This window comes from Schistosoma mansoni, chromosome 4, assembly GCF_000237925.1.
Source record: "Schistosoma mansoni strain Puerto Rico chromosome 4, complete genome".
Classification (NCBI taxonomy): domain Eukaryota; kingdom Metazoa; phylum Platyhelminthes; class Trematoda; order Strigeidida; family Schistosomatidae; genus Schistosoma; species Schistosoma mansoni.
This window is the reverse complement of record NC_031498.1, coordinates 6,533,641-6,560,612: the sequence shown is the minus strand read 5'-3', so window position 1 is coordinate 6,560,612 and position 26,972 is coordinate 6,533,641. Positions and strand designations below refer to the sequence as shown.

At 34.8% G+C, this 26,972-nt stretch overlaps 1 protein-coding gene across 1 annotated transcript; it reads right to left on the bottom strand.

The window, feature by feature from the left end:
- On the bottom strand, positions 1–26,804 carry Smp_137060 (putative set domain protein; the record flags this gene model as incomplete). Its single annotated transcript, XM_018796659.1, has 16 exons — positions 1–1,319; positions 2,819–3,365; positions 3,685–3,961; positions 6,907–7,230; positions 9,158–9,387; positions 12,051–12,085; positions 13,568–13,665; positions 13,977–14,151; positions 15,706–15,926; positions 20,187–20,311; positions 21,273–21,486; positions 23,655–23,750; positions 26,034–26,260; positions 26,294–26,462; positions 26,500–26,645; positions 26,681–26,804. 16 exons carry the CDS (start codon positions 26,802–26,804, stop codon positions 407–409), a joined length of 3,921 nt encoding a protein of 1,306 aa, XP_018651779.1. The 3' UTR covers positions 1–406.
- Positions 26,805–26,972: the final 168 nt, after the last annotated feature.

Genomic DNA, 26,972 nt, shown 5'->3' with positions numbered 1-26,972 from the left:
GTTAATGCTTCTTTATTAAAAAGATAAAATGCTTACTCTGTAAAAGAGAAATAATAGTACGGATGAAATAAAATCTGAACATAAACATATTGTACTTATAACAATATAATATTTTGCTGGTTTGTACACAGTGGCATATATATATATATATATATATATATATATATATATATATATGGGCGTATAAGAGGTAAGGTAAGCTTAAAATAGGAAAAACAAATCGAGCCTACAGGATCTATATACCCTGGGTAGTAACAACGATAATAACAATAATATTGACAGTAATATCGGTAACTGGTGCCATATAAACAATGTTAGTTAAAATAGGAGTAAACTGTACTGTTTCCCAAAAAAAGTTACAATAACCTCCAGGAAATAAGTTACCATAAGGAAAAATGCAATTGTTCTATTTTGAAGTATTATCTCTTGGCAGACGAGTTCTTTTCTTATCTATCAAAGGACTGGTAATTGATAAGCGTTTACGATTACCAACATGATTGTTGCCACTCAAAGTGGTTGTCACAGCATTGCTATAATTAGTATTATTAGAAATAGTATCCATTAAATTGCTTGGTACATTGTTTTCATCATTTAGAACGGACACTGAATTATTTTCTTTGGCTGCTAATTCAGCTTTAAGTTTGCGCTTTAGCGTCACTTTAAGAGGCTCTAAGCGTCTGGGTTCTAGTTTTTGGTTACTATCGCCATTAGAGTTGATAACTGTTGTGGATGTAGTGGTAGTGACAAGAGTAGAAGCGGTAGTGTCATCATTTATTAAGGTAATTTTCGAATCTCTGACATTAGGTGTCTTTGGAATTATATTTTCAACTTCTTTCTCTTCTTCGTTGATGAAACAGGGTACTAGATTGCTCTCTCCACCATTTTGTTTAACTTCAGTAGACAATTTATCTGAATTTTTACTGGCAGCAACTTTTTTAGTGGGAATATTTGAGTCAGAGCACAGTACAGGTCGGTAATCCGGTCCATATATTTTTAAACCGACATGATCTGAACATATCCATCGAACACTGAATACTATGGAGGGATTGGTGACTTCATTCAGACTGGATTTAGCCAATTTCCAGCGATCACTATCTAAGCTATCAACTTGTATACAATTATGATTAGCATGTTCTTCACAATATGAATTCGGACATCTCCAACATAAATGGTTTGAGGGATGACCACATAAATCACAATAATGCCATGGACAATACCATATACCCAATGGTGGTACAGATAGACCAAGACAATTTAAGTGATATGATTTAGAGCATGTTGATTTATCGCACAGTATTAGTTCACCACCGTCACCACATCTATATAGGTAATAGGAAAGAAAAAATAGCCAATAATTATTACAAATACAAACAAATATTGTCATAAGTTCAGCTAATACTTCTGTAAATAAGGAAAATAAGTAGATAGTAGTTAAATTACACGAAAAAATAAGTTTTGCTTCCATTGAGATTTTAGAAAACTCAATTTACAACTAATCGCTTTTCAATTTCGGTTAATCAGTATTTAAGGTGGACATATTTAACTGATCAGCAAACAAGATCATGTGTATGTAATATTTATTCAACCGTCAAAGTGAAGAAACAATGTATTAAGACAACCATGACGCCAAAGTAAGACAGTTTGGACTCGACAAAACTATTGAAGTGGATGACATCATCAAACAGATAATCGTCCTCAGGATTGACCAGCAAGTCTCAGATAAATATATGTCGAAAAAATTACACAACTAACTGAGTATATTAATATGTATCAAGAAACTAAAGTTATTTCATGTGTGTTTAAAATATTCAGTCAAATAACGAATATGAGTTACAAGTCAATTACACAATTCATAATCTAGAGTAAAAAAGTAAACAATCGTAAATCAGTTCTGGTACATTCTGTCATTTATACTGAATGTGATCATAACATGGATTTTAGACTAAGTACCAGGTGGAAGGTAGGATGAATACAATAGTCCTACTGGAGGTCAGTAGTTAGACAAATGGTTTTTTTATAACATCAAAGAGTAGGACGTTAATATTTTACGTATTTCTAGATGATGACAAGTGACCACAAACTACAGAGGACTAGCTGTTCAGTTTGTTCTTATTTCAGACTTAATTGATGGGTGGATATGAATATCTGCTGTTAGACACATTTAGGAGCCCCAAACTAGCTACAGTTATGTTTCTGAAGTATGTACTCTTTCATAGTTTACATTGCAGACGGATCCTAGTTAGATGATCATTGCAAACTTATTTCGTCCTAGCTTAAGATGAAAATCAAACAATCTCCACAAATCCCCTATTACTAGTATTAAAAGTAATCATGTGCTCATTAGTGACTAGCTTTGAGATGTGATCCCAAGAGTTCTAGTAAGAAGCAATGAAGTGGATTCTTACTATGCCGAGTATCCAAAGCAGGTAATAGGTGGTCCTGGAATGTCGCAAATTGGTAAAAGTCAGATATGTACCACTGGATACTGGCTCAGTGGTCTAGACGCTAAGACCGAAAAGCTTGGATTCACTTCCTGGTGAAAATCCAACAATCTTCATAAAGTTCCTTATACTGATAAAAAAGTACTATTTCATACATCAAGTTGATAGGATTTACAGGTGCTGTATTCTACAAAGTACTATTTTATATTGATCACATTAATGTTCATCGTTGATATATGTGTGTTTTATGGGAACAATGACACTGTTGTTTATCTCTACACTGTCTTGTAGTTTTTCAATCTATGATGCTAAATCAGGAAAACATGCTTTTGAAAGTCATTTTACAGGAAAAATGCAAAAGTTAAACTCTAAATTACCTATAACAAAAGTCTTCATGAACAGCAGGATTAAAACCAATTGTATTCGATTCAGCATTACCCTCTACTTTTGTTTGTATTGTGTGATTTTTATGTAAAGAAATAGATGATGATGTAGCACGTGCAGCCATTGTTACTGGACTAATAAGTGGAACACGATCACGTTGTTTAGTAGTGGTAAGTTGTGAAACGGCCGCAGCTAAAAGAGAAGTTACTGAGGGTGTTACAGCTTCACATTTTTTCACAGGAGGTGGTGATTTTGATTTACACCTGTTGTTTATAGTTGATACTTCTAAAGGAAGTGTTGATTCGTCAAGTTTTTTAGATTTTCTTTTCTCTATAATATGTACATTTTGTAATGTATCATTTACTATCACTTCTTCGTATAGTTTAAATGATGTTGGTAGACGTAATGTACTTATACAAGAATCAGCTCCACATAAACATAGACAACTAGCAGCCATTAGACCAGTTGAGAGAAATTGAGCATCGATATAATTAATTGTCAATTCTTCATTAGCTTCAATTGGTCGACAGGCGAAAAGTCCTACAGTTGACAAATAAAACAGAATTAATAAAAAATGTCTTGAAAATAATGTTTATTTGACAATCGGATAAAATCAATATGGAGATTGTAGTATGCTAACAGTTGAATTCACGAGTCAATCTAAGCTAGACCACCATTAAAAACTTGAAAGCACTGGAAAGCCGTTTCGTCCCGCATGCGGAATCATGGATGCGCACTGCCGAGGAGCCCCATACTAGAACGAAAAGGCCATCCAGTGCTTCCAGGTTTTCAATGGTGGTCTAGATCATGAATTTAACTGTTAAAACGGATAAAATTCAGTAAATAGGACATAACTTACCAAGTCGTGGATAACCATCAACTGTCCAACATTCAGCAATTAAATTTGGCTCACATGCATGATTGATAAATCTGCTCAGATTGCCTTTAGTTCCTGAGTCCAAAACTAAATTTAACCGTGAACTGAATCGTGCTAAATAGGTTTCAGAGAGTGGATGGAAACCTTTACGTGATGAAGTTATGCTAGACAATGCATTAGGACCGAGTGCTTCGATAATTCGACGGTTAGCTTCTGCAATATCTATTACTTCTCCTGAATATTCTATAACTAAATCACCCTGCAAAAGAAATAGAACAGTTAGTTCTAATAAGTGATAAAACAAAAATAGATGAAACATTTATTTTCTAGAGAAATTATGAATTAATCACGTCATTATACAAATACATCAAAATAACTAAAGAAAAATTCAATTACAGGGGGATTCGAAGCAGAGTCATTGCTCAAATGACTATGAATACTATGTTGCAATCAGTTGGTAGTTTATTACTGTCATCTTAAAAATTAAAATTCTTGTTTATACCGGACATATCTTTTCACGCCAGATGTCCTTTCCTTTTGCCTATTTTCCTGCTTGTTTGCTACTATTTAGAATAGATTAAAAACAATGACTGCGCGCTTAAATGAAGCATTTCTCGTCTCTTCAAAATTTTTTTTCACAAGAAGAATAGGACACAATGTGTACAGATAAACATAGTCAAGATCAAAGCTGGAAATTAATAATCCAGAGTAGAACAGGTGTTATAGTTACCACTGTTCATAATCAAGATAAAAGAAGTTATGCAATAGTTATGAAATTGATAAGTGGTTAGATAATTTTACCATGTTGAGCGATTAAAAAAGCAAATAAAAGTTTGAAGAGACGAGAAAAGCCCCATTTAATAGAGCAGTCATATCGATCTTAACTATGTATAAGTATACACTTTTTGTCCTGATCGCCTTCTTATTATGATTTTGGTCACGTTTAGAATGCGTCTTTCTGATTAGCTATGTTTAAGAAGAGGATAAAAAGTTATCCATGTTTCCTGTTAAGTGAATTCAGTCTAGAGGTAATTTGGTGTATAATAGAGTTGTATAATCCCAAATGAAAAATACGCCATACTGTTGAGGACGTTAGATACCCAAAACTCACTTGGAAAAGGTCATAATTTTGTAATTTTATGTTTTCGCGCCAAGAGACGCTTAGTTGACCTACAGCTTACATTTCCCACTCGGAAATCCTTGACTGTCATTGGTTGACGGATTTTTTTAGTACGCTATTCTGTGGCTCTTCCAAAGGCATTTCTATCATTGTATAAATAAGCTTGATTTGTGTGCTTAGTGTAGTGACCTCATATTTTCTAGGCGCTTGTAGAATACATTTTCTACGCCTTTTCAAGACTTCTTGATCTAGTTAGCAGGGCCGGGGACAACGGATTAGAATAGCCTATCGTTTCACTGTATCTTTGACCTTTGTTCTGTTTACCAAGTACGGTGAACTTGTAATAGCGTTCAAGCATATCACATACAAATATTAGATTACTTGAAATCAAGTTTAAATATACACGTGATATTAATTCAGAAACCTTGAGGGACTTATATAGAGAAAATAATCGAAGCAGCACAATGGGTGCAAGAATATCAAGTGAAATTCGGAATCATTAGGAGACAGATGTTTTTAATGAATCAATTTCTGATCAGATTTCTCATGCGATTTTACCAGATGTAAGTTGTCTTAATGGTTCACGTAGTTCCTTATAAATCTGAAGGAAATATGTCGGATGAATCAAATCCTGATCGGAACTATGATGCAATTTTGTTAGGTGCTGATCGTTCTAATGATTCATTATTCTTTAATGAAATGTTTAATAAATTTAAGGAACATATTTCAGAGAAATCAAATTATGATGTCATATCAGATCTTATTTGTCTTCATGATGTAATCGTATTTAGTGAAAGCCTTGATCAATGTGAAGCGCTAGCTCTAAATGATTTCAAATCTAACTACACTTCCGATAGTGTCATATCAAATATTGTTTATCTTCATAATGCAATAACTTTAGGTGAATTCTCTAGTCAGTGTGAGAAATGTTTCGAATGAGTCACATGCTCTATTATTGACAAATCGAAATACAAGATGTGCTTATCCTTATTTTGACTGAAATAATAACATCTTATTCTTTCTATATAAAAGATGTAAAAAGGACCATTTATAATACTACCTGTACAAGTCAAGATTGAATAACGGGGTTATTCAAGCCTTATGTATTACACGCAGACCCAAATACTCACATATAAAGAAGGTATGGGTTGCGTTGAAACAGATCAGGTCAATAAAGTCACATTTGTAACCTGGGTATAAGAAAATCCAACATTGTTTCGTGGGTGGGAGAATATCGGAAACTTGAAATTACCTATATTTATCTTTCAGGATCTAACTTTAAGTGGAAACAAGCAAAACCATGTGAATACCTTCCTTCGGATCTTTAAAACGGGGGAGGTGTTGTATTCAACGTAGACTAAATGAATGGTAAATGCCAATATTAATTTATGGTCTATTATTTTATATACTCTTATCGTATAATATTAAAAGTAAAGATTATATATATATATATATATATATATATATATATATATATATATTTCATCTTACCCATCAACTAAAATAATACGATTCACCACTCTTAATTTATTTTCAATCTATTATTTACAGTCATCCTTGTTCATAGTCACTTTTGTCTTGCTCATGTAAGATCGTTACTTTTTGTTTTGTCGTGTGATGAGCTCTGGTCTATTTGTATATAAACTCCGTGTGTTTGAAACATATTATTCGTATAAGGGATGCTGAGTATTGTGTTCTGACTCAACGAGCGGAGCGAGGCGAGAAGCTACGAAATCGAAGACTGATAAGGACTTAAAATTGAATCAAGGCCACTAGTGTGGATTAGCGCTTCACTGGTTGACTAAGGGGCAGGGTCACGGAGATCGATATTTTGGTTGGTGGTTTGTCACGTGATATTTAGCAGGGCCATAAGTCATAACATATGCATACATTAAAACGACTGAACCGTCATAGGATGTACTCCTAATGTAGAACGAATTGGGTGTGCAGTGATCGCTTTCCCAATAGGTGGTGGAGACCAAGTATGACAATAAAAATGAATTATTTTAATCGTTTATATGCCGAAAGAATTAAAAAGTACTCAACCTATTCTACCAATTATTCCACAAAACATTTGTACTCACTTGCTGAAATGAAGTCAAAGTTTTCAAACCATATCCTCGGTTAATAGTTCGTACAACATTAAATGAATACTTATCATCTTGTTTTGTAGTGGTAGTATTAGTAGTATAAGCAGCGTTTAAAAGTAAACTAAATCGTCGATTACCACAATCTGTTTCAAGAAATGAACAAATCTGTGGTTTACATTCAACTCTAGATAAGAAATGATGACATGAATTATTAGTTGAACATAAGTTAGAGCCAGTGATCGTCTCACCGTTTATAACAAGAGACGACTTACAAGAGCATACAGTAAGAGATTCATATGACTTTTTTATGTTATCAATCTGAAAATACAACAATAAAAACACGAACAAAACGATGAGGTAGAATCAATAAAACACAATTGAACATGGAATATAATTTGTAATACATATAGACGGTTTTAGATGAGAATATATGAGTTATTACTTTAATACATACCAACTGAATGTCACTAGATCAAAACTTTATCCATTCAAGACTGAAAATATTTCGCGAAATCACAAATGTCTGATTGTATTTGTAAAAGGTTAATCAAATTAATTGTAATATTTCTCTACAACAACATAAATTAAGTGTAACGTAATACTTGATACAAGGTAAGAATTGTTAATGAGTGAAAGTACATTACGAAAAGTGTGTTTGATCGTATAAACAAATAAGATACAAATAAAACACCAAATCAAATGAAAAAATAATTTGAAAATCTATAGTCTTATGGATCGTAAATTAGTTTAGACTTAGATACAGCTGCTGAGTGGACAATTCATTTGCTCAACGAAGGTTGGGGTTCAGCGATTCACCACAAAATACAGGGATTATTAGGGAAAACAGTCATGTAAATCATGAAGGCGTATGGAAAAGACTATGCAGGGATGACATGGAACTATTTACGTGTGGGTAACGAACAACAACTACACTAATTTATTCATAGCCATCAGCTAAAAGTGGCTTCGCTTGTTTTGAGTTGACTAAAAGTAAATAGAAAGGGGAGTCCTAGTATATAAACAAAATGGCAATGATCTGAGAACTTTTAGATATCGGTTAAAAACAATGCGTCTCGACTTAAGACTTGACAGGTGGAATGAGGTTCGGCGACATTATCCGAATGGTATATCACATTTCTTTGGTATTTTTATGTATATCATCCACTGGGTTCATGATAACGATGGTATAATAACGCTAGATGTATTCGAATATATATATATATATATATATATATATATATATTCGCCCGGTACATTCAAAATATTGGTTTAGGATTGGCTTGCGTCAGCGCCTGAAGTAATGATAGAGAATGATGTAGTTGGGTGCGTCGATCACTACGCTTATCTCAGGAGTCTCATCAGCCCTGGTCAGTGAGTGTCTAATGAGATATTGTCACGGATTCATAAGCTTCAGTTGGCTTTCGCCGACTTACGTCACTTGTGGAGTAGGCGAGATGACCACCTGTTAACCAAATGACAATTTTACTGCACAGCAGTCTATCCTCTTCGACTCTATGGATGTGAAGCACGCTCATTAGAAACAGAAGACAATCGTAAGTTACTGGTATTCGACTATAGATGTCTTCGAACCACTGCTTGCGTCTTTTGAGAACACCAAGTAAGCAATATCTGAGTTGGGGATAAGGTACTAGGTAAGGATGGCATAAAGGATGGTAGGGTGGGAAATCCTCATCAACTGAGGCGGTTGAGACATGTGTTACGCATGCCCAACCACCACCTCTCAAGGTAGATGTCTAGTGTACGAGTGGGCTGGAAGAAAGCTAGGAGTAACCAAATCAAAATATGGCATCAGTCCATGGAGTCATTAACAATTGGACTGAGCCTTCTAGGTAGAGGTAGATTAGCTGGTTGGGGTCAGCGAATCGTAACGAATGATTAGAGACATTGGGTGGTGTCTTTGCTCCTTGTTTTCCTCACACCCGTTTTGTTGTATTACTACTACTGACAATCTTACTACTGCAGGATTCATCTTGATAGTTTTATCTCACAGTGCTAATGTGGTGTAGTGGTTTAAACTAACGTATGTAGGATTTCAGTCAAGAAATATTTACTCGCTTTTATTTGAAGTAGGCCCAAAGCTATTGAAAATATCCAAACCCTGATAGCTACACATTTTTCCCTTATTTCAGAATACTGAATATTGAATAATACGTGTACTGACAATAAGCAATTTTATTTTATAGGGAAAATTACACCAGGATAGATAAAAAGGAAATTCACTTACCAAATTTTCGTCTGTATAAATATTGGCTTCAATGAAAGAGAAACTTTCAAGTACACTAGGTAATTGATGATCTTGCATATTAGGATCAATTACTGTGTTTACATTTAATGCGTTTAACGATAATAATTCGTTCTCTGGTAGTTGTTCAGCATGCATTGAAATCAGTGGTAGGCCTTGTTTTAATACATGATTGACATATAAAGCATGTGCTTTAGGAGCTCGATGTAAGGCTATTAATTCAGTTATGAAACAGAAAAAAGAATAAATATTTGCAACCAAAATGAAATCACTTTACATAACACAATATTAAGAAAAACAATTAATAGATCACCGTCTGTTGACTATATGAGGTAATAAATGGTTACGCATGACTATTTGGCAGAGAATATATATAATTGTTCCTTTAAAAAAAGCACATTCCATAAGTACTAGCAGTATTGGGAACCCTGTAGATAGTTATAACTTAAAGCATAAGAAAACTAAAGATGGGTTACGCAGAAGTAGGGATGTATGAAACTGAACTGTTTGCATCATTCATATTTCATTGAGGGGAGAATTTAAACAATTATATTGATACTGAAACTCTTTAGAAATCTGAGATAATATAACTTAAGGTTGATTCAGTGTTGGAGTCTGTGCAATTATTGTAACCAATGCTTGAAGATGTTGAGTGACATGAATCAAAACAAGTCACAATAGTGCAAATACATTCACTCTTTATCTCCTCATTAGATCCTGAGTTTCAAAATTATCTTTTTTTATTCCATGAATTTATTATTTCTACTTGACTGATCTATACCTAATCTGTCGTACTACTACTACTCTGATATTTGCCATGATAATTACATCTCGTTGTGCAAATGTAGTATGACAGTTTAAAGAGACGCATATTTGTGACAAGTTCGCTGCGCAAGACCAACTGACTGAATTCAGTATTAAAAGTGTTTTTATGCTTGATTTTTGACATTCTATAACTGTTTTATTTGTATCTCTATCTGCAATTATTTCCATTAAGTATAATCTATTTTTTTTAATTGTCGGTGCTATTTTGAAAAAAAATTATTGAGTGAATGCACTTTAAATATGATAGATTGTTTTATGTGCATATACATGACATAGCGCATATATAGCACAAAAGAATTTTTGGAGTCCAAGTTTACCAGTTTTGTATAATCTGAATTGGATGTTTTAATCTTCTGTATACCCTTAGAAAACTAATTAGGACAACATTTGCTGATAGTATTGTATGCAGAGACAATAAAAAAATAATGGTTAAATAACATACCGTACAGTGGAATATAACATTCCTTAGTGAATTATTTCATGGGAACTGTGATAAACCGTAACAAACATTAAGCTAACACAGGTTCTTTTTGTGGTTACGGTATTATGCTATAAACTGACTATTTGTTTCATATCAACACTTGGCATGGAAATTGACGAAACACCATATAAAATATATCTAGGGCAAAGATGTCAGTTATTTTCGTGATAATGTTACTGCTAGGACAACAATCTAGTAATATTTAATTATTATTACATCAAAGTAGTTTATATGTTCAGTGAGATGAAAGAAAATTATTTTTAACTTATTTGAAATCTTTGAACATATCACTTGTCATTTTGATACAACATTTAGCCTACCTGGTGAATGAATCTGTTCTTGATTACTGAACTATTATAAAACTTTAAATGTCATTAATTTGTGAATCTTCGACGACTGAGGTGGTTATGACATGTGCTACATATGTCTAACCACCGCCTACCTCGACAGCCTATATTGGCTGATATAAGAGTAAGTTAAGGGAAAGGTAAGAGCGGCCAAACCAAAATGTGGCATCACTCCATAAAACCATTTGACTGTTAGTCTGAGTCAAGTTAGTAGATGAAGAATATCTGGTTAGGGTTCACACGATAACCGCGATCAGCGGTTGGGAACCTCAGACGACATGGATAAAAGCCAGTCACAATGGCATAGATGTATTCACTCTTCGAATATCTGTACGTCATGAGTTTCAGTATTAATTCATATATACCATTTGGTTGCCTTTTTAAACCTTATTCTTAATACTTAGTCTTTCTCATTATTGTTATTACAATATGGTTTTAACTCTTCTGGTATTCATCTTGTAGTGGTAGTGTTACATGGTACCTTGAAGTAACCAACATTCGTACGAGGCTATACGTTTATCATGACTGATCGATTGTTATCAACGATGTATTAAACGTAACGAGTCAACATGTATGAACAGTTTCAACCTTTATGTAAGTTTTTATAGAGATAATTTATAATCGAATTATGGGACAAGTTTTAAGTAATGGAAATATATGTTTTAAAAAAAAATAATAACATGACAATACACTAAGTAGATTGATGAAGTTGATGTCATTTTATTCCCAGTAATAATTGCATGCATGACGGAATAGAATTTGAAAAATGTACATGTACAATATAACATTCAACGAAACCTCACAAACACATATAAGTCAATTGACTTATAATATATACTTATCTGTTATAATTTACAACACACTAAATGATGTTTGATTAATCAAGAAACTACAAATAATTTAAGACAAAGTGAATTTTCCTTCCATACAATTAACTAAAATGTCAGTTTCAAATAAAACCAGCAACAAAATAATTCTATTCAACTGTGTAAAAAAAGAAGAATATCTTTCATTACAATAATACTGAGATATGGTGGTCTTGTATCAGATTCATCATAAATTTTAATAAAATATATACAGGTACTTGTATAAAATACAGTAAGATGATTCTTTTGATAAATAAACAGTGGTAGTACAGTGTTAGAAAGGAGCCAATCAAGTACAAGATCATGAATACAATACTGAATAATGACAAGACAAACATTTCTATTTTTCAACTTACATCGTGAAAATGCCTTTTCGATTTTATTTGATCCACTTGTATCTTTTGCTGAACTTGTTTGTAAACCAATTTCATAAGGAAACACACGATTACGACTAATCCATTGATATTCTTCTGAACCAAGAAAATGTACAGGAAATGAACCTTCTGGATGAGCCATATTTAATATATTTATCGGGGCATTACGAGCATGAATTATTTCACATGGCCACCAACGAAATCCAGGTATTTTTGCCAAATAATTTGAGCATATCTGGGAAAAACACCACGTCTAAAAAAGAGGTGACACAAAATCACACAAACATAGGAAGGATAATCAATAGAGAAAAACAACTTTGTTGAACGGAAAAAAGTAACCAATTTGTTGATCATATGTCATTTGACTGTATTCTCAACATGAAATAAGTGTGATGTGATTAGAAATGTTTAAAATGATCAGTTAAGTTTAAGGTCATTGAAATTTATTTATAATACATAAAAACGTTTGGTATAAATAAAATAGGATCAAGCAATCAATCCACAAAAAGCGATATGACTACTGTGAAAGCATGAAAGAGCAAGAACTAAACAAACAAGCAGTACATTGGAAAAAAATATAAAGAATAATGTGTACTAATCAATACAATTAGACTGAAAACTCAATCAAGATTTCATTCAATTAGAAGAGGCGTTATACAGTTCACCTACACGTACAAAATTCTCGACTATTTTAAACAGCTTACTATTAAGGAATGAGTGCTAATAAAGATTTCTGTCGGTTTCTGGAAAATATTATACGTTATTATTGGGCAAAGTACATGACCTACACCATTATCATCAAAAGGTTTCTTCCTCAAAAGTTTACAGAATATTGCCGTTGTCGAAAATAAGTAGGAAAGGTGAAAGTGAAGTAAACCCACCCCAACATGATCGGTGATTTCGACCGAAAGAGAGAGAGAGAGACGCATGGCTGTATGCTCTCACTATCCCTTGAGATATTTTTTGTGTGGTTTGCGATTACATTTATTTGTACTCCCCTGAAAATCTATATTGAGCGATATCTCATAACTTACCTTATAATCATAACTACTTTCTGAAACGTTCGTTTCCTTTGTCATCCTTTGCATTCTTTTGAAGGATGCAATTGTGACACACAAGCCTAACTTATTTTTGAACGATTTCACAGGAAACTGGGTGTGACAATATTATGTAGACAACCTTCAAGAGTTCCTGAAGTGACCTTGAGGGACTTCAACTACTTACTAGGTTCAAAATAAAGTTATTAGTGTGATGAATTAAAATTAGAAGCTAGGATTACGATTTTTATTATGAACCGACATTAACTATAAGGACAGAATCCTAATTAGCCATATAGATGAATAAAGTTTGCGCGAAAGTTCTAAGGGGGCCATCGTAACTGATATTGATTCGTTCACAGATTATAGTCTTGCAGCAAACTGTACAATATTAACCTTCACGTGCATCTTAATAATGATGGCCATGACCAAGAGATATGAGAAAAGAAAGGACAAACTCACCGACAAGATTGACAAATGAATTTATCATCAGTTAGAATGCCGAGTGAAGGTTCAAAGCAATCTTTGTGATAAGTGGTTGGACAGAGTTGACATTCGATCTATGAAACGGAATGAAAAACGTCTTTTTAATTAAAACTAAATAAAAAAACGTTACTGATACAATTTATGTGAACTGACATGCTGTTACTGATGAAATTAGTAAAGACAGCAATATTTATGTTTATTTCCCATACACTTCAACAAGGTCCATTAGATGGAAATCAACAAAAAGTAATGAACGAGAGTCAGTGACTCAGTTGTATCACATAGGTTAAGTCATATCGAGCATATGGTATAGTGAAGAGTTTTAAAGAAGTAGACTAAACTAAATGAAAAAAAGTACGCAGTGAAAAGTATAAATAAAACTTACACGTTCAGGAGCATGTTTAAAGCAATGGAAACACCAATTAGGATGCTGGGTTTTAAAATTCGACAACGTTAATAGAGATTCATCAAAGTGTCTAGGGCATACAATATGAGAAAGTGAAACTTCAACTGAACCCGCTGGTGTACATAGATCACCTGTATGGAATACAGCTGGACATCTAAAATATTACAGTAAATCAATATGATAAAAAGATGCTATACATCAAATAAAAATATATGTAATGGAATTCAATGAAACTATTCATTATAGTGAGAGAACCATGGAAATTTAATGTTATTTGATCTAGTATTAAAAGTCAATAAAGATTATAACTTTCTATAGTGAAAATTGTAGTTCAGTAAGGAATTCAGAAATTCTAAGATATTTATTTTAATAAATTCAATTTTTAATGAGTTCTAATCGAATCTTTAAGAATCAGAAACATTCCCCAACGAAAACTCAACCAATCAGTCTTATAAAATGTGAGATTATTATATACAGGAAGATAATCAAGAATCCTTAAGTTCATATGATAGCATTCAAAAGAAAAACTCAAGAAAGCCCAAGAGAGGAGTAAAAATTAGGACAATGGCGCGGACAATCTATTCAAGACTATGAACAGAGTAAAGTTCAGAATAAGTTATTTAGAATATAAATTTCTAGATGCAGAAATTCATCGAAAATATAATATATAATATAATATAATATTCCACACATGTTAAAACAAACAAGTGGTAATTTAGCCGACAGAAGCATTTTCATACATTAACAGAATTAAGAAGTGGCACAACCAAGAAGATATCTTTTTTTAAGCCTGTGGAATATTTCTTATCCACTTTAAAATATCTATAATGAATCTTTAATTAGATCAAATGGTACTTACTACAAGTGGTATCGCTTGAAAGGATATAGTGAAATACTTTAAGTCATATACCTATGAGATATACCTTGATTCATAATACGGATTTAGTGAGTTCCAATAACTGTAATAACGGTAACGTTTCTTACAAAAAATATGAGACCACATCAGTATTAACAGTGCAAGCAATTATGTGAATCAAGGAAATCAAAAGTTATACTTAGAATTTTGTAGAGCGATGGATTATAGGTCAATGGACTCGGGTTTTAACCAGAAAGTTACAGGTTCGGACTTTTGTTTACTTTGCTTTGGGGGACCGGACCTTGCACTACCCCTCATACACACACTGTACTTAGTCAGTCAGTTAGTGGCACGAAGTTCATCAGTCTTAGCAAATGAAGTCTATTGTTTGATTAGATACAAGGTTTGGTAATCGAAAACACCAACATGTAGTTGACAGCTTAGTTTTATAAGACCATGAATAACATTTCGTTAAATAAAACCGTGATTATTGGTTTTGATCGGAGAAAAAGGTGAAGCCAGAGGAAAAGGGTTGATAATAGGAGTAGAGGAGATACTAGGAAGCGAAGAATAGATTTGATCATGAGCAATGAGATCTCGAGTGCTGTTAGAGAAGTGTGAACAGTTGCCATTTTCATTTACCCATACCGAGGGTATTTCCTCTTGAGGTAGCTAAAAAGGAAACTGACATGGGGAGCATGATTGTAGAGTGTAAGGGACAACTTTTTATGCCTTGCCGCTGGCAGGTGTGAAAAATTTAGTCTATCTTTTCTAAAACCTTCCGTTATCATTGCATCTTTTTCATATATGAGAAACTGTATACACTGCATATAATGAAAACGTAGAAATTACCGAACACATTCCAAAAATGGTCCTTCACTAGAACATGGCTTTTTTACTGGGTGACAATTAGTTTCATTGGATTCCAAATAGCATGTATTACAAGTATGAGCGGGGCAACGAAGAACTTGAAAGGTTGTAGTCCGAGTAGCTACGTTATCCGACGGTCTTGTGAGAATACCAGGCCATCCAGATAGACAATCTCGATGGAAATGCCTACTACAATTGATAACCTGAAGAGAATAAAAGTAGTGGACAGAATGTAAGGTGGATGTGATCACACGGTATCACTCATTATCTACTGCAATAACACATGTAACTAATTAATACAGCGTTGTAAAGAAGGTACTTATTGTAGGGTTGCGGTGATCCAGAGTGCTCAAGACAACTAATTAGATAAAACTAGTGAACCTAGCTTTGTTAATTCAATTTTGTACGTACTTCATGTACTTTTGTGAAAGATCTAATTATAAGACATTAAATTGAAAAATACATTTAGTCGTAAAACATAAGCCCATTTCCGGCTACTTATTGTTTTATTTATTTATCAACTGATTGATGTGATAGTTGATATACTGCTCTGAACAAAAACGCTTCATATAATCTCAATAAAGAACTCAATGATTTGGTCACAAATAGAAAGTCATTGGTTTTTGTGGAAATAACGTTGGTTTCAGAGCATGAATTGATACACATGTAATTCCAACCTTTCAAACCTAGTTAAAATATTGTAAAGTGAGATCGATAAACGAACCCACCAATGATAAAGTGAAACTCTCATCACCACATGATCTTTCTTTGAACTTGTATATCTTGTTTATAAACCAATCACAATTTTATATTCATTGTAAAACAATATTCGCCTTGTTGACTCATTTTTCCTATGCTCTAGTTACTGTTCGATATGTTATTTATGTCTCTCCTTTTCCCTATGTAATAGACTGTGCTGTTTATTTGTATACTAACGTTGTTAATTTACGTTTTAGAAACAGATAAAGTTTATTAAGCCAAATAGCTTACTTGTTCTGACTTTGGTGAAACCAAGACTATGTACTCGACAGTCTAGAGAATAACTTAGAATTACAACTGTAGGAAATTGCTTTCTACGATGTACTTGTAATTACTTTGTCATTTATTTTTCCTAAACGAGTAGCTCAAGTTAAAATTAGAGAACTTATTTGTCTATGACTGAGACTAAACGTCAAGCTTGGGATGAACATATCAATACACAAAGAAGTGATGTATGGGAAACCGTATTTGAAGAAGTTTTGTGAAACTAACACTATAAAGCAATTCATTAAATATTATCACAGTGATCTGCATTGTAAGTAGGTTTTCATTATAAACCTACCAACTATTATCAAGAAAAAAAACCAAAACAACAACCAGTGTCGATATTTAATGGAGCTGGATAACCTAGTTTTAAGCAGATCTAGAAAGTACAGGTTGTTAACTTCCTGGCAATGTCATAGCTAATGACCTGTTCTTTAACAAATTTTAAATTCGTCTTCCTTTGACCAAAATTTTCCACGTTGTAGATCTTTTAGTCTATTACTTTTAGCGTTCATGTTTCCCGCTTAGTTTGCTTATGAGTTAGTGTATTATATTGCTAATCAGTTCTTATGGTCATTGTAAATATACTTATAAACAACAGCAATGACCCGTTTTTATTTTTCCTTGTGGGACTAACAAATGAGTTATTCAGTGACTTCACTTCTAGAACTAGATTGATCTGATATAAGACGGGAATTTATTTACCTTTATTGGTTACTAGAGTTAATGTTTGAAAAATACATACAGTTAACAATGAGGTCATATTCGAACGACGATGTCCCAGTCAGTCAGTTACAGTGAAGGACCACGCACATATATGCATCGGTCCAAGTTCCTATACCTCATAAGCACAAAAAGATGAACAACAGATTCGTAGTAGTTACTTCAATGGTAGTAATATATAAAAAAAGATTGTGTATAAGGATATGATACAGGGAGAATTAGTTCGTAGAAAGGTATAAAGCAATTTTAATCTCACGGTTTAAGGGAAGACAGAGAATGTATACACGTTCTCCATGGTTAGAATAGTCGCGCGGACCCCAACCAAGTAGTCTGCATCTACCAACATGGCTCAGACCACAAGTTAGTGACTCCAAGCACTGATGCTGCGTTTTGGTTTGGCCGCCCCTAACTTTCTTCCGTCTCTAACACTAGTCAGCATTGCGCGTCGTGGTAATCGGTGTTCAGGCATACGTAAAACGTGGCCCAACCATCTCAGTGGGTGCACATCCACAATCATTCCCTAATATCATGCGTCTAACCTCACTATTACTTACACAGTGATCCCAACAGATGTGAACTATATTTCTAAGACATCTGCCATCAAATACTAATAGCTTGCGAGTATCTTCTAACCTTAATGGCCACGTTTCGTAGCCGTAAAGTAAAACAGAACGAACTGTAGAGCAGTATACTCTCCCTTTAATGGATAGACCGATATCTCTCCTTCTCCATAGGTGACGTAAGTTGGAAAAGCCAAACGAGTTTCCTGAATCCGTGCAGAGATTTCGTCAGACACCAACCCATTAAGGCTGATCAGACTTCCAAGATGAGTGAAGCTGTCGACGCGTCCAACTACTCCACTCCATATCTCAAGTTCAGGTGTTGATGCAGACCAGTCAAGAAGCAGCAACATGCATTTAGAAAGGGGGGGAAACGCATCTCAAACATCCTGGCATTGTTGCTCAGTGCTACCAAAAGACTGCATTTTATCAGCGTCTTCACCAAACAGAACTATATTATCTGCGTATTCTAAGTCGATAAGTGGACTTCCTGGTAGAAGATCAATTCCTGAAAATTCAGTCGACGAGAAAGTTATTTCTTGCAGTAGATCTATGATGAAATTGAACAAAAATGGAGATAGTGGACAGCCTTGTCGGACACTACATGAGGTCGCAAAATCAGATGACAGTTCGCCATAAGCTCTCACTCGACTGGTAGTGTTCGAGTAAACAGCCTTCACAAGGTTTATGTACTTTTGAGGCACACCTTTGAATGACAGACGCTGCCACAGAACCTCTCGGCCTACAGAGTCAAATGCTGCTTTTAAGTCAGGAAAAACTATCATTGTTGGATGTCGGAAAGCTCATTTCAATGTTTCATTCAGGCTATGGATGACTACACTAGGATCCTGTATGTGTGCTTCCGAGATTCTAGGGTTTTAGCCTAGGGGACCTGCTGGCCGATTTGACATAGGGCGCGTACGTTGAAGGTCCCAATGTATAGTTTGGAGCAAGGTTTCAATAGACCTGGGACAGTGTTTCGCGCACTAGAATCGTTGGCCATGGTGACATTGAGGAAGAAGCCAAAAAAGGAAGTTTAGAGTTGATGGTCGAGGTAGGAAGAGTAATTGGAATTGAAGAGGGAAACTAATTACAAATATAATTTCTACCCTGTTCAACTGTGCTTTGATTTGGGGACTTGTCGAGTGTATTGGTGTCCAACAATACTAAACAATAGGAATAGCTGGGTCATAGTAAGGAGAAATTATATAACAGTTATAACAGCATGACTGCAGTGCCAAAGGACAAGTGCTTGAGGACAGTCACGTTCGTCCTTTTTGTGTTAATTTCGTGCTTGTTGAGAACTAACTGTCAGAGACGGAAATCCGTGGGATTAGGCGAGGTGTGCATTTTTCGGGTCGATTTTTTCTAACTCCACCTTTCCTCTGTGAAAAGACAGCAGCGTCTTTTATGCTGGTTATCTGAGGCAAACACCTTACTGCGTCACACCCTTGTGCAGTCAGTAGTACTGTGGTGTAGTCTATTTATATCCATATAAGTAGTATATAGTGGTCAGACATAGAATGTATTTTGGCAGAAGACCGATGAGGAAAGAACTGAAACGAAGCGCAATCGGTAGGAAAATGCACGAACAATCGAATTAGAGAAGAAACAGTGAAGATCGAGACTATTGGTTGGTAATTTGCAAATTAACTGTCCATTGTATGGTTTTCAGAATTTATTGAGATAGTCCGTAATTTGTGCTTAAATACATTCGATTGTCCCCAACCGGTGTTTTGTTCACTACAGGACGACTTCGCCTTCGGACCTTGAGTTTACTGCTTTCAGTCTTACCACTCTTCAACCGACAGGTCTGGCATGGTGGGACATTAGGGAACGATTGTCCCAGCCCGATTGGTTCATGACGATAGGAAAGCCCGACCACCACGTCAAGGTGGCAGTAACGGTCGGGAGAGGGCTTGTCCGGGAGTCATATTCGAACGACAGTGTCTATATATTGTCTGTGTTTATGGACATACCAAATGACTCAATACAGAACACATTGACTGGTCATGCTTTACTGTTACGCCTATGTCAAGTAATTTTAATAAGCTTTGGTTGACTGTTTTAGCACATTAAATATGAAAATGAAAAAAAGAAACAGTGGCTATTCATGAGTAGGATGCGGTGTAAAGTGAAAATGCTACAAGTATCTACCTGACAAGCATATAACTGACCAGCACCATCTTTGGATCCTGTTTCGCTTGGTTTACCACATATCGAACAGAGGAACTCGCCGATAAGACATTGTGGACAACGGAATTTTTCAGGACGACTGTTATCTAGTAAATATAAAAGGTAATATACAAAGCACTGTCAAATGGGATCAATTAAGGACAGATAGAGATAAAAAAAATGTAGGGAAAATAATGAACGACCAGATACAGCCGCAAGTACCATGTTGAGTCGATACCTTTGACCTAAAAAGATTGTTTAACTACCAGGAACGATAGTGAAGCAGACGAAGACAACGTAAAATTTAAGTAAGTCATATTACATATGACTAAAGTTAGGGGTAATCAAGGAGAGAAAAACTAAATAGCATCAATGGAGACGAGTGCCTAAGAATATTTACTGTTCACAAGGAGGATATATAATGAATCTCCGATAATGAGATAGGATTTGGGCTAAAAATTTATTTCATTTGTTTTGTGAACGCGAAATAAGGATTCTACACCTTGATAAACGATGTGGATTTATTTAGGAATTCCACCGATTAATCCCATATATTGGACTGATCACTTTTACTTATTTTTTGATCCTAATTCTACCCCAAATAAAATAGCACACCTGAGCATGGAGACGCAACCACAGTTTCTACGGGTCTAAGACTTTGCGGAATGATTTGGTTTCTTTATCTGCTCACAGGTGTTTAACACTAAGATTGCCCATTTAGTGGTGTCAATATACACAAAAGATAAAGTACGTGGGAAGGATCAGAACCCATTATTCAACGGTTAAAAGTTGTGTTTAGACATATTACCATCACCCAAATCATATTTCTGCAGTTTCTGTTTTATGGTAACCGCCTAAGTTAGTTGGCAACCAGAATAAAAGCTTTCTTTAGAATAAGATGTTTTGGCGGTCGCTGGTTTCCAGTAGTTAACTAGATAAAGTCAGTTCGTGATGTAGACGATTTCCAAAGACTGTTCTTTTTTGTTGAACTAGTAGAATAGTGATGGCAATAAAAATACCAAATGAAAAGTAAACAATGATAAAAAATAGATACCCTGTTTATAATACCTGCTGGTGGTGGAGTTTTATATCGCATACAGTGAGGATGAACAATTCGACCGCATGGACCTTGACATTGAAACATTTGACCAGGAGCATTAGAATAAACCTCACACACGGGACATACGGGTTGTAAACGATACTGGGCTGGCGATACTATAAGACGATGAATTTCAATGTCAAATTCTTGGGTTTCCGTTTGTTGTTTTTTTGACCCAGATTTCTAACGTTTATGTGGAACACAAAGACAATAACGTGAACGGCATTCGTGAAAAACCATATAAATGATTTGAGTGCATCAACTAATTACACTTTAGTTTACAGAGTTCACTAATCATCAGCTTTATTATATACATCATTTTTAAGATCAGCTTTGTTTTTGGGACATAAACACTTAGTAACCTAAATAAGGCCAAATAGATAAATATGCTGTAAAATCGAACCAAAGTAGGTGAATCGAATAATAAGTTCTACGACATTAAGTCAACAAATAAATATTTAATGATTATAGGTGAATAAGTATACACTAAGAATCGATGTGATAGATATGAAGCTATGCAGTCTTATTTTTCGATTCGAATCTGAACTACTAGATAAATCAATCACTAAACCTTTTAGAGAGGAATAATAGTGCAACCGGATGAGAATTTAGATAAATACAAAGTGATCAACAAACTAATAATCATAACAATAAACACTTTGTTGCCTCAAACCAGATAAGGCTCTGTTAAATCAGAACGTTATTAACACGATGGCACCATTACTTATGCTTTTTTGTTACGCTGGAGTGAATACGTTTGTGCCAGGTTCTAAGTTATTTGTGACTGACACGATGTTACCTAATTTTGGTTATTTTTATTTAAGACACAATTTTGGTACACAACGGGACCAGCACGAATGCGACCCGCAAATGGAGTGATTATATCATAAAAAAAGAAAGGGTTGTATAGTCTATAAACAAATGAACAAGAATAGCACTTAATGAAAGATATAATGCAATTGAAAAGACAACTAATAAAAATCTCCCGTTAAGAGGATTAGTTCTTTCTTTACAAATAACGTAAAAGAAAGGTAAAAACGACCAAGGTGATCTTGCGTGCTACCAAAGCTATCATATGTTTCTTCAACGCATTGCATTTCACGGAATGACTGAATGAGCAATGTTGAGGTTGGGCATAGAGTATTTGGCAAATACAGTAACTCGGTTAATGACGTAGTGAATCTTCATCGACTAAGGTAATTACGACATGTGTTACATATGCCTGACTACCGCCTATCTCGAAGTGCGATGATGGCTAGTGCAGGAGTACGCTGAAAGAAAGCTAGGGGTATTCAAACCAAAAAGTGGCATCACTCCATGAAGTTATCGGCTATCGGTCTGAGCCATGTAGATAGGTACAAAATAGCTGGCTGAGATGATTGGTTGGAAACTGGGTGATGTGACTGAAAACTGGTCACAATAGAGCATGTGTTATAATGTTTTGTCTTTTCATAAGTCTGTAGTTACAGCACTCATTCATACATAACTTCTCAGTCTGTCTTGTACAAATATCTCATGGTTTAGTTTTACTTTTTATCCATGAAAATACATTATTTCGATTTCTTTTGTTATTTTCACCTCGTCAGGATAATCACAGTATCGCAAATTGGGCCAACTGAAATCTTTGGTGGGGTCTAAGTTGATGTCTGTCTGTCTCACAAAACGATCGTTGATGGTTTCTATTTTGAACCTTTTCGGGTAGAGACTTAATTCATTGAGTTGGAAAATTTCTGATTCCAGAAGAATAGTCATGATAGGGCGATGGATGTCAGTTATATACAGTTGTTTTCCATACCACGGTTCCGTGTCATAAACTGACTACTGCCTATTTTACCACCCAGTTTTAATTTGTATTTTACTGCTAGTAGATTGACTTCACATGTCATGGCACGAAAGTGCTCAAACAACTACCCAGAAGAAACTTTTCCATTACTTTTAACGTTTAATCACAAAAAGTGAGTAGAGATGTTGGCTCCTGAGCTGGGTTTTTAAAGTGTAAAGTAAATGGTAAACTTGTGGACTTTGATTACCGACTGACACGATAATATACTAAAAATTCTAACTAATTCCAGATCACAATACACAATAAAAATAGCAATTGAAAGTAGACGGCAGTATATAAACTCAATGCATCTAGTTCTTCAATAAGAGGGATTACACATTAGGCTTCAATATTTAACATCTTAACAGACAAATGTTTTAATTACAATCACTGAATCTGGAAAGAAATAGAGCAAATGAAGGAAAGTGTAGGAGTGCTTAATTAAGCATTGATGACTACGCACTAACACAGTAATAAAGCATAGAAGAAAGGCAAATATATAAGATTTTAGTGTTGTTAGTAAACTTACTTTACTTGACTTAGGAGTTCGATCTGCAGATTTTGTTCCAGATTCATTGATTTTGGTGACTGTAGCTTCTTTGCACTTACGACTTTTTTCTAATCGCTGTAAAGAAAGTTCGAAGATTTTAGTATATCTTATAGGCAAGTGTCATGACTGAAAAACTGACTTTATTGTATGCTCAAATGATTGAGATGGTCAAAAATAACAAGTTGTTTGAAAAACTGATCCTCGAATCCAAACCGAATAGATTTCAGAAGCAGAACCAAGAACAACTTAATTAAATATACGATAGTAAATTGAAAATCTAGTCTGTGTACACAATAGCCAATAGAGGTGGTATAACTTGCCAGATAGCAAGTGGTTGATTAGTAATAAAAGTGGAAGTTAAAAAACAAAATACGGTTTTTTCCCGTTATATTAAATACAAATATTTAACTGACGTTTTTTCGACGAAAAAAAAGAATGTTGCAGTCGACTGGAAGAGGATAAATCCGACGTCACATATTATTCGGCTAGGAATCTAGATAATACTTCTGGATAACATACATTGATCCAAAATCGCATTTTAAACAAATGTGTCCTTAGGACTTAGTGAGTGTCTCGGATCTGTTATTCGTCTAACTGCACTGATAGGTGTTGATCAAGGCAACAATAGGAAAACCGGGAATTCGGAGTTCTTTTACACCATGAAAGTGATGGTCGTTCTTATCAACTACTACATGATGAACCTACGGGAAGAAATAACGGCGAACAATCGCGTATATTAACTAAACATTAGATTTGAAGACCAAGCGTATTAAATTACTTGGATCTGTTGGTAAACGTAAGAAATGAATTTGGAACAACGGGATATCGTTTATGATTGCTTACTGACTCTTTTGATTTATTCTTGTTTGACTTGATACCTAGGTAATCGAAATACATCACATGGTTGGTATGTGACTGGAATTTTTTGCTCGTTTATTATATAAAACGTATAGACTTCAGGTTTATATATATAAGATTTCCGAAAATCTTATTAGCCTTCACTTACTTTTCCCACCCAAACTACACCAAATTTAATAAATTTGCTTTCTCTTGACAAATTATATATGGAAAAGGAAACTAATGTATTTTGTGCAAGGTCATACATTAGTTTGTTGAATACAACTGAATATAACAGTATTGATGTTGAAAACTATTATGACAGTCAGTCAGTCAGTCGCAATATACAACCTTGTACGTATGTACATCGGTTCAAGTTGCAATAATCCATTAGCACATTGTTAGACCGAACCCAAGAACAGAAGGGGTAGTAACAGTAATGGTGGTATTAAAAAGAATAGGCGTTGAAGACACGATTCGGGAAAATATAAACTAGTGAGATAAAAACGAAAAACAAGTCATGAGGGGTTTTCAAACTCACCAACCTATATGCCATCCTTACCTAGTACCTTATCCCCAACTCAGATATTGCTTACTCGGTGTTCTCAAAAGACGCAAGCAGTGGTTCGAAGACAACTATAGTCGAATACCAGTAACTTACGATTGTCTTCTGTTTCTAATGAGCGTGCTTCACATCCATAGAGTCAAAGAGGGTAGACTGCTGTGCAGTAAAATTGTCATTTGGTTAACATGTGGTCATCTCGCCTACTCCACAAGTGACGTAAGTCGGCGAAAGCCAACTGAAGCTTATGAATCCGTGACAATATCTCATTAGACACTCACTGACCAAGGCTGATGAGACTCCTGAGATAAGCGTAGTGATCGACGCACCCAACTACATCATTCTCTATCATTACTTCAGGCGCTGACGCAAGCCAATCCTGAAGCAACATGTTGCATTTAGATGGAGAGGACTGAGGCCCAAATATGCTAGCATTATTGCTCAAGTTGGTTAGGAGACTGGAGTTTGTTAGTATCTTCATCAACTGGAACTATATTATCTGAGGTTTACTCTTCAGAAGCTCCAGTTAAATGCTGAAGTAAAAAATAAGGCCAATATTTCAAACACTATTAGTTAAACTGATTCCTTTCTGATTATCACAAAAGGAGTGGAATCCGATATTTGAAATTGTATTTTCATTTAAATATGAAACAGTTGATAGTTTAATTCAAATAGACCCTTACATATCAGTATACGGACAGCTAAATATACTCATTTTCAGTTAGTATACGATAACTACATTCGACTTAATGGATTTAACACGAATGAAACTTTAAAAAGTGTCAATAAAGAGGTATCATAGAAGAAGAATGGGAAATGTCAGAGTATATATGGACTCACTGATAAATTGAGCTAGCATCAATGAGTCGTGAGTATACGAAATTATGTGAAGGTTGAACTACAAGGCATGATAATTTTTTAAAAAGAATATGTAATAATAAATGAAATTTTGAACTAACCTGCAAGGGATCATCAAAAATGCCCAATTGATCACGGAGATACCTGCGTTTTTCAGCGATATCAAGTGCAGGCCACTGGGATCTCAGCTCATCCTCAAGCATCTTCCTATCTAGCTCGGGATTTTTCTGCATACGGATATCCAATTCATCCTTCAAGAAAGTGGACAACGATTCTGCCTCTTCTTCTATCGTCAAAGGAACATTGCTCATCAATTCTAGGAGCTCCCCTAAAAATATGTGAATTTTTGAACGTTAAATACCTTCTTCAGCTTTGTCTAACCTTCTAGATTTCTGTTTGACAGAAATCCGACCGAACCTTTCAATCCTTTCGTTTACTGTAAGGTTCATCGCCACTTCAGCTTCCTTCCACGACTGGATCCAAATGCTTTTGTTACTTGAAACAGATTTGCTTTCAAATTTAATCTTTTCCTTTAACACAAAATGAGCAAAAGCCACTCACACTTACAGATTTATCTTTGCATGTGCGTAGCTTCTCTTGAACATATTCATCAAAATTCTTTTTGCCAGAAAACGGAATAAGATTATTAGCGGATACCCAAGCTCTTTCTACTAAAGGTCCCAGGAATTGTACATGATATATGAATGACCGTCCTGAAACTTCAACTAACCATTAGACTGTAACCAACCTTTCTCCTTTACATACGAATCTCCATCAGGTGAATGATAGACCATACACGGCCACCAAGGATGTGAACCGACTTTTGCCCAAAATATGTTACCCACTTGGTAATCATCAGAAATGCTGGGCATAATTTAACAATCCAAGGTATACGTAGCGCATATATTTGCAGCTTGCGCTCTGGTTCAAAATGCAAACCTGTGTTTTTCCCTACTAAACCGAAGATAAGTAAGAATTAAATAAAAGAAAGTAATCATGTATTCGAACGTTTCAACTGAGATCTTTTTGTGCTTATCAAC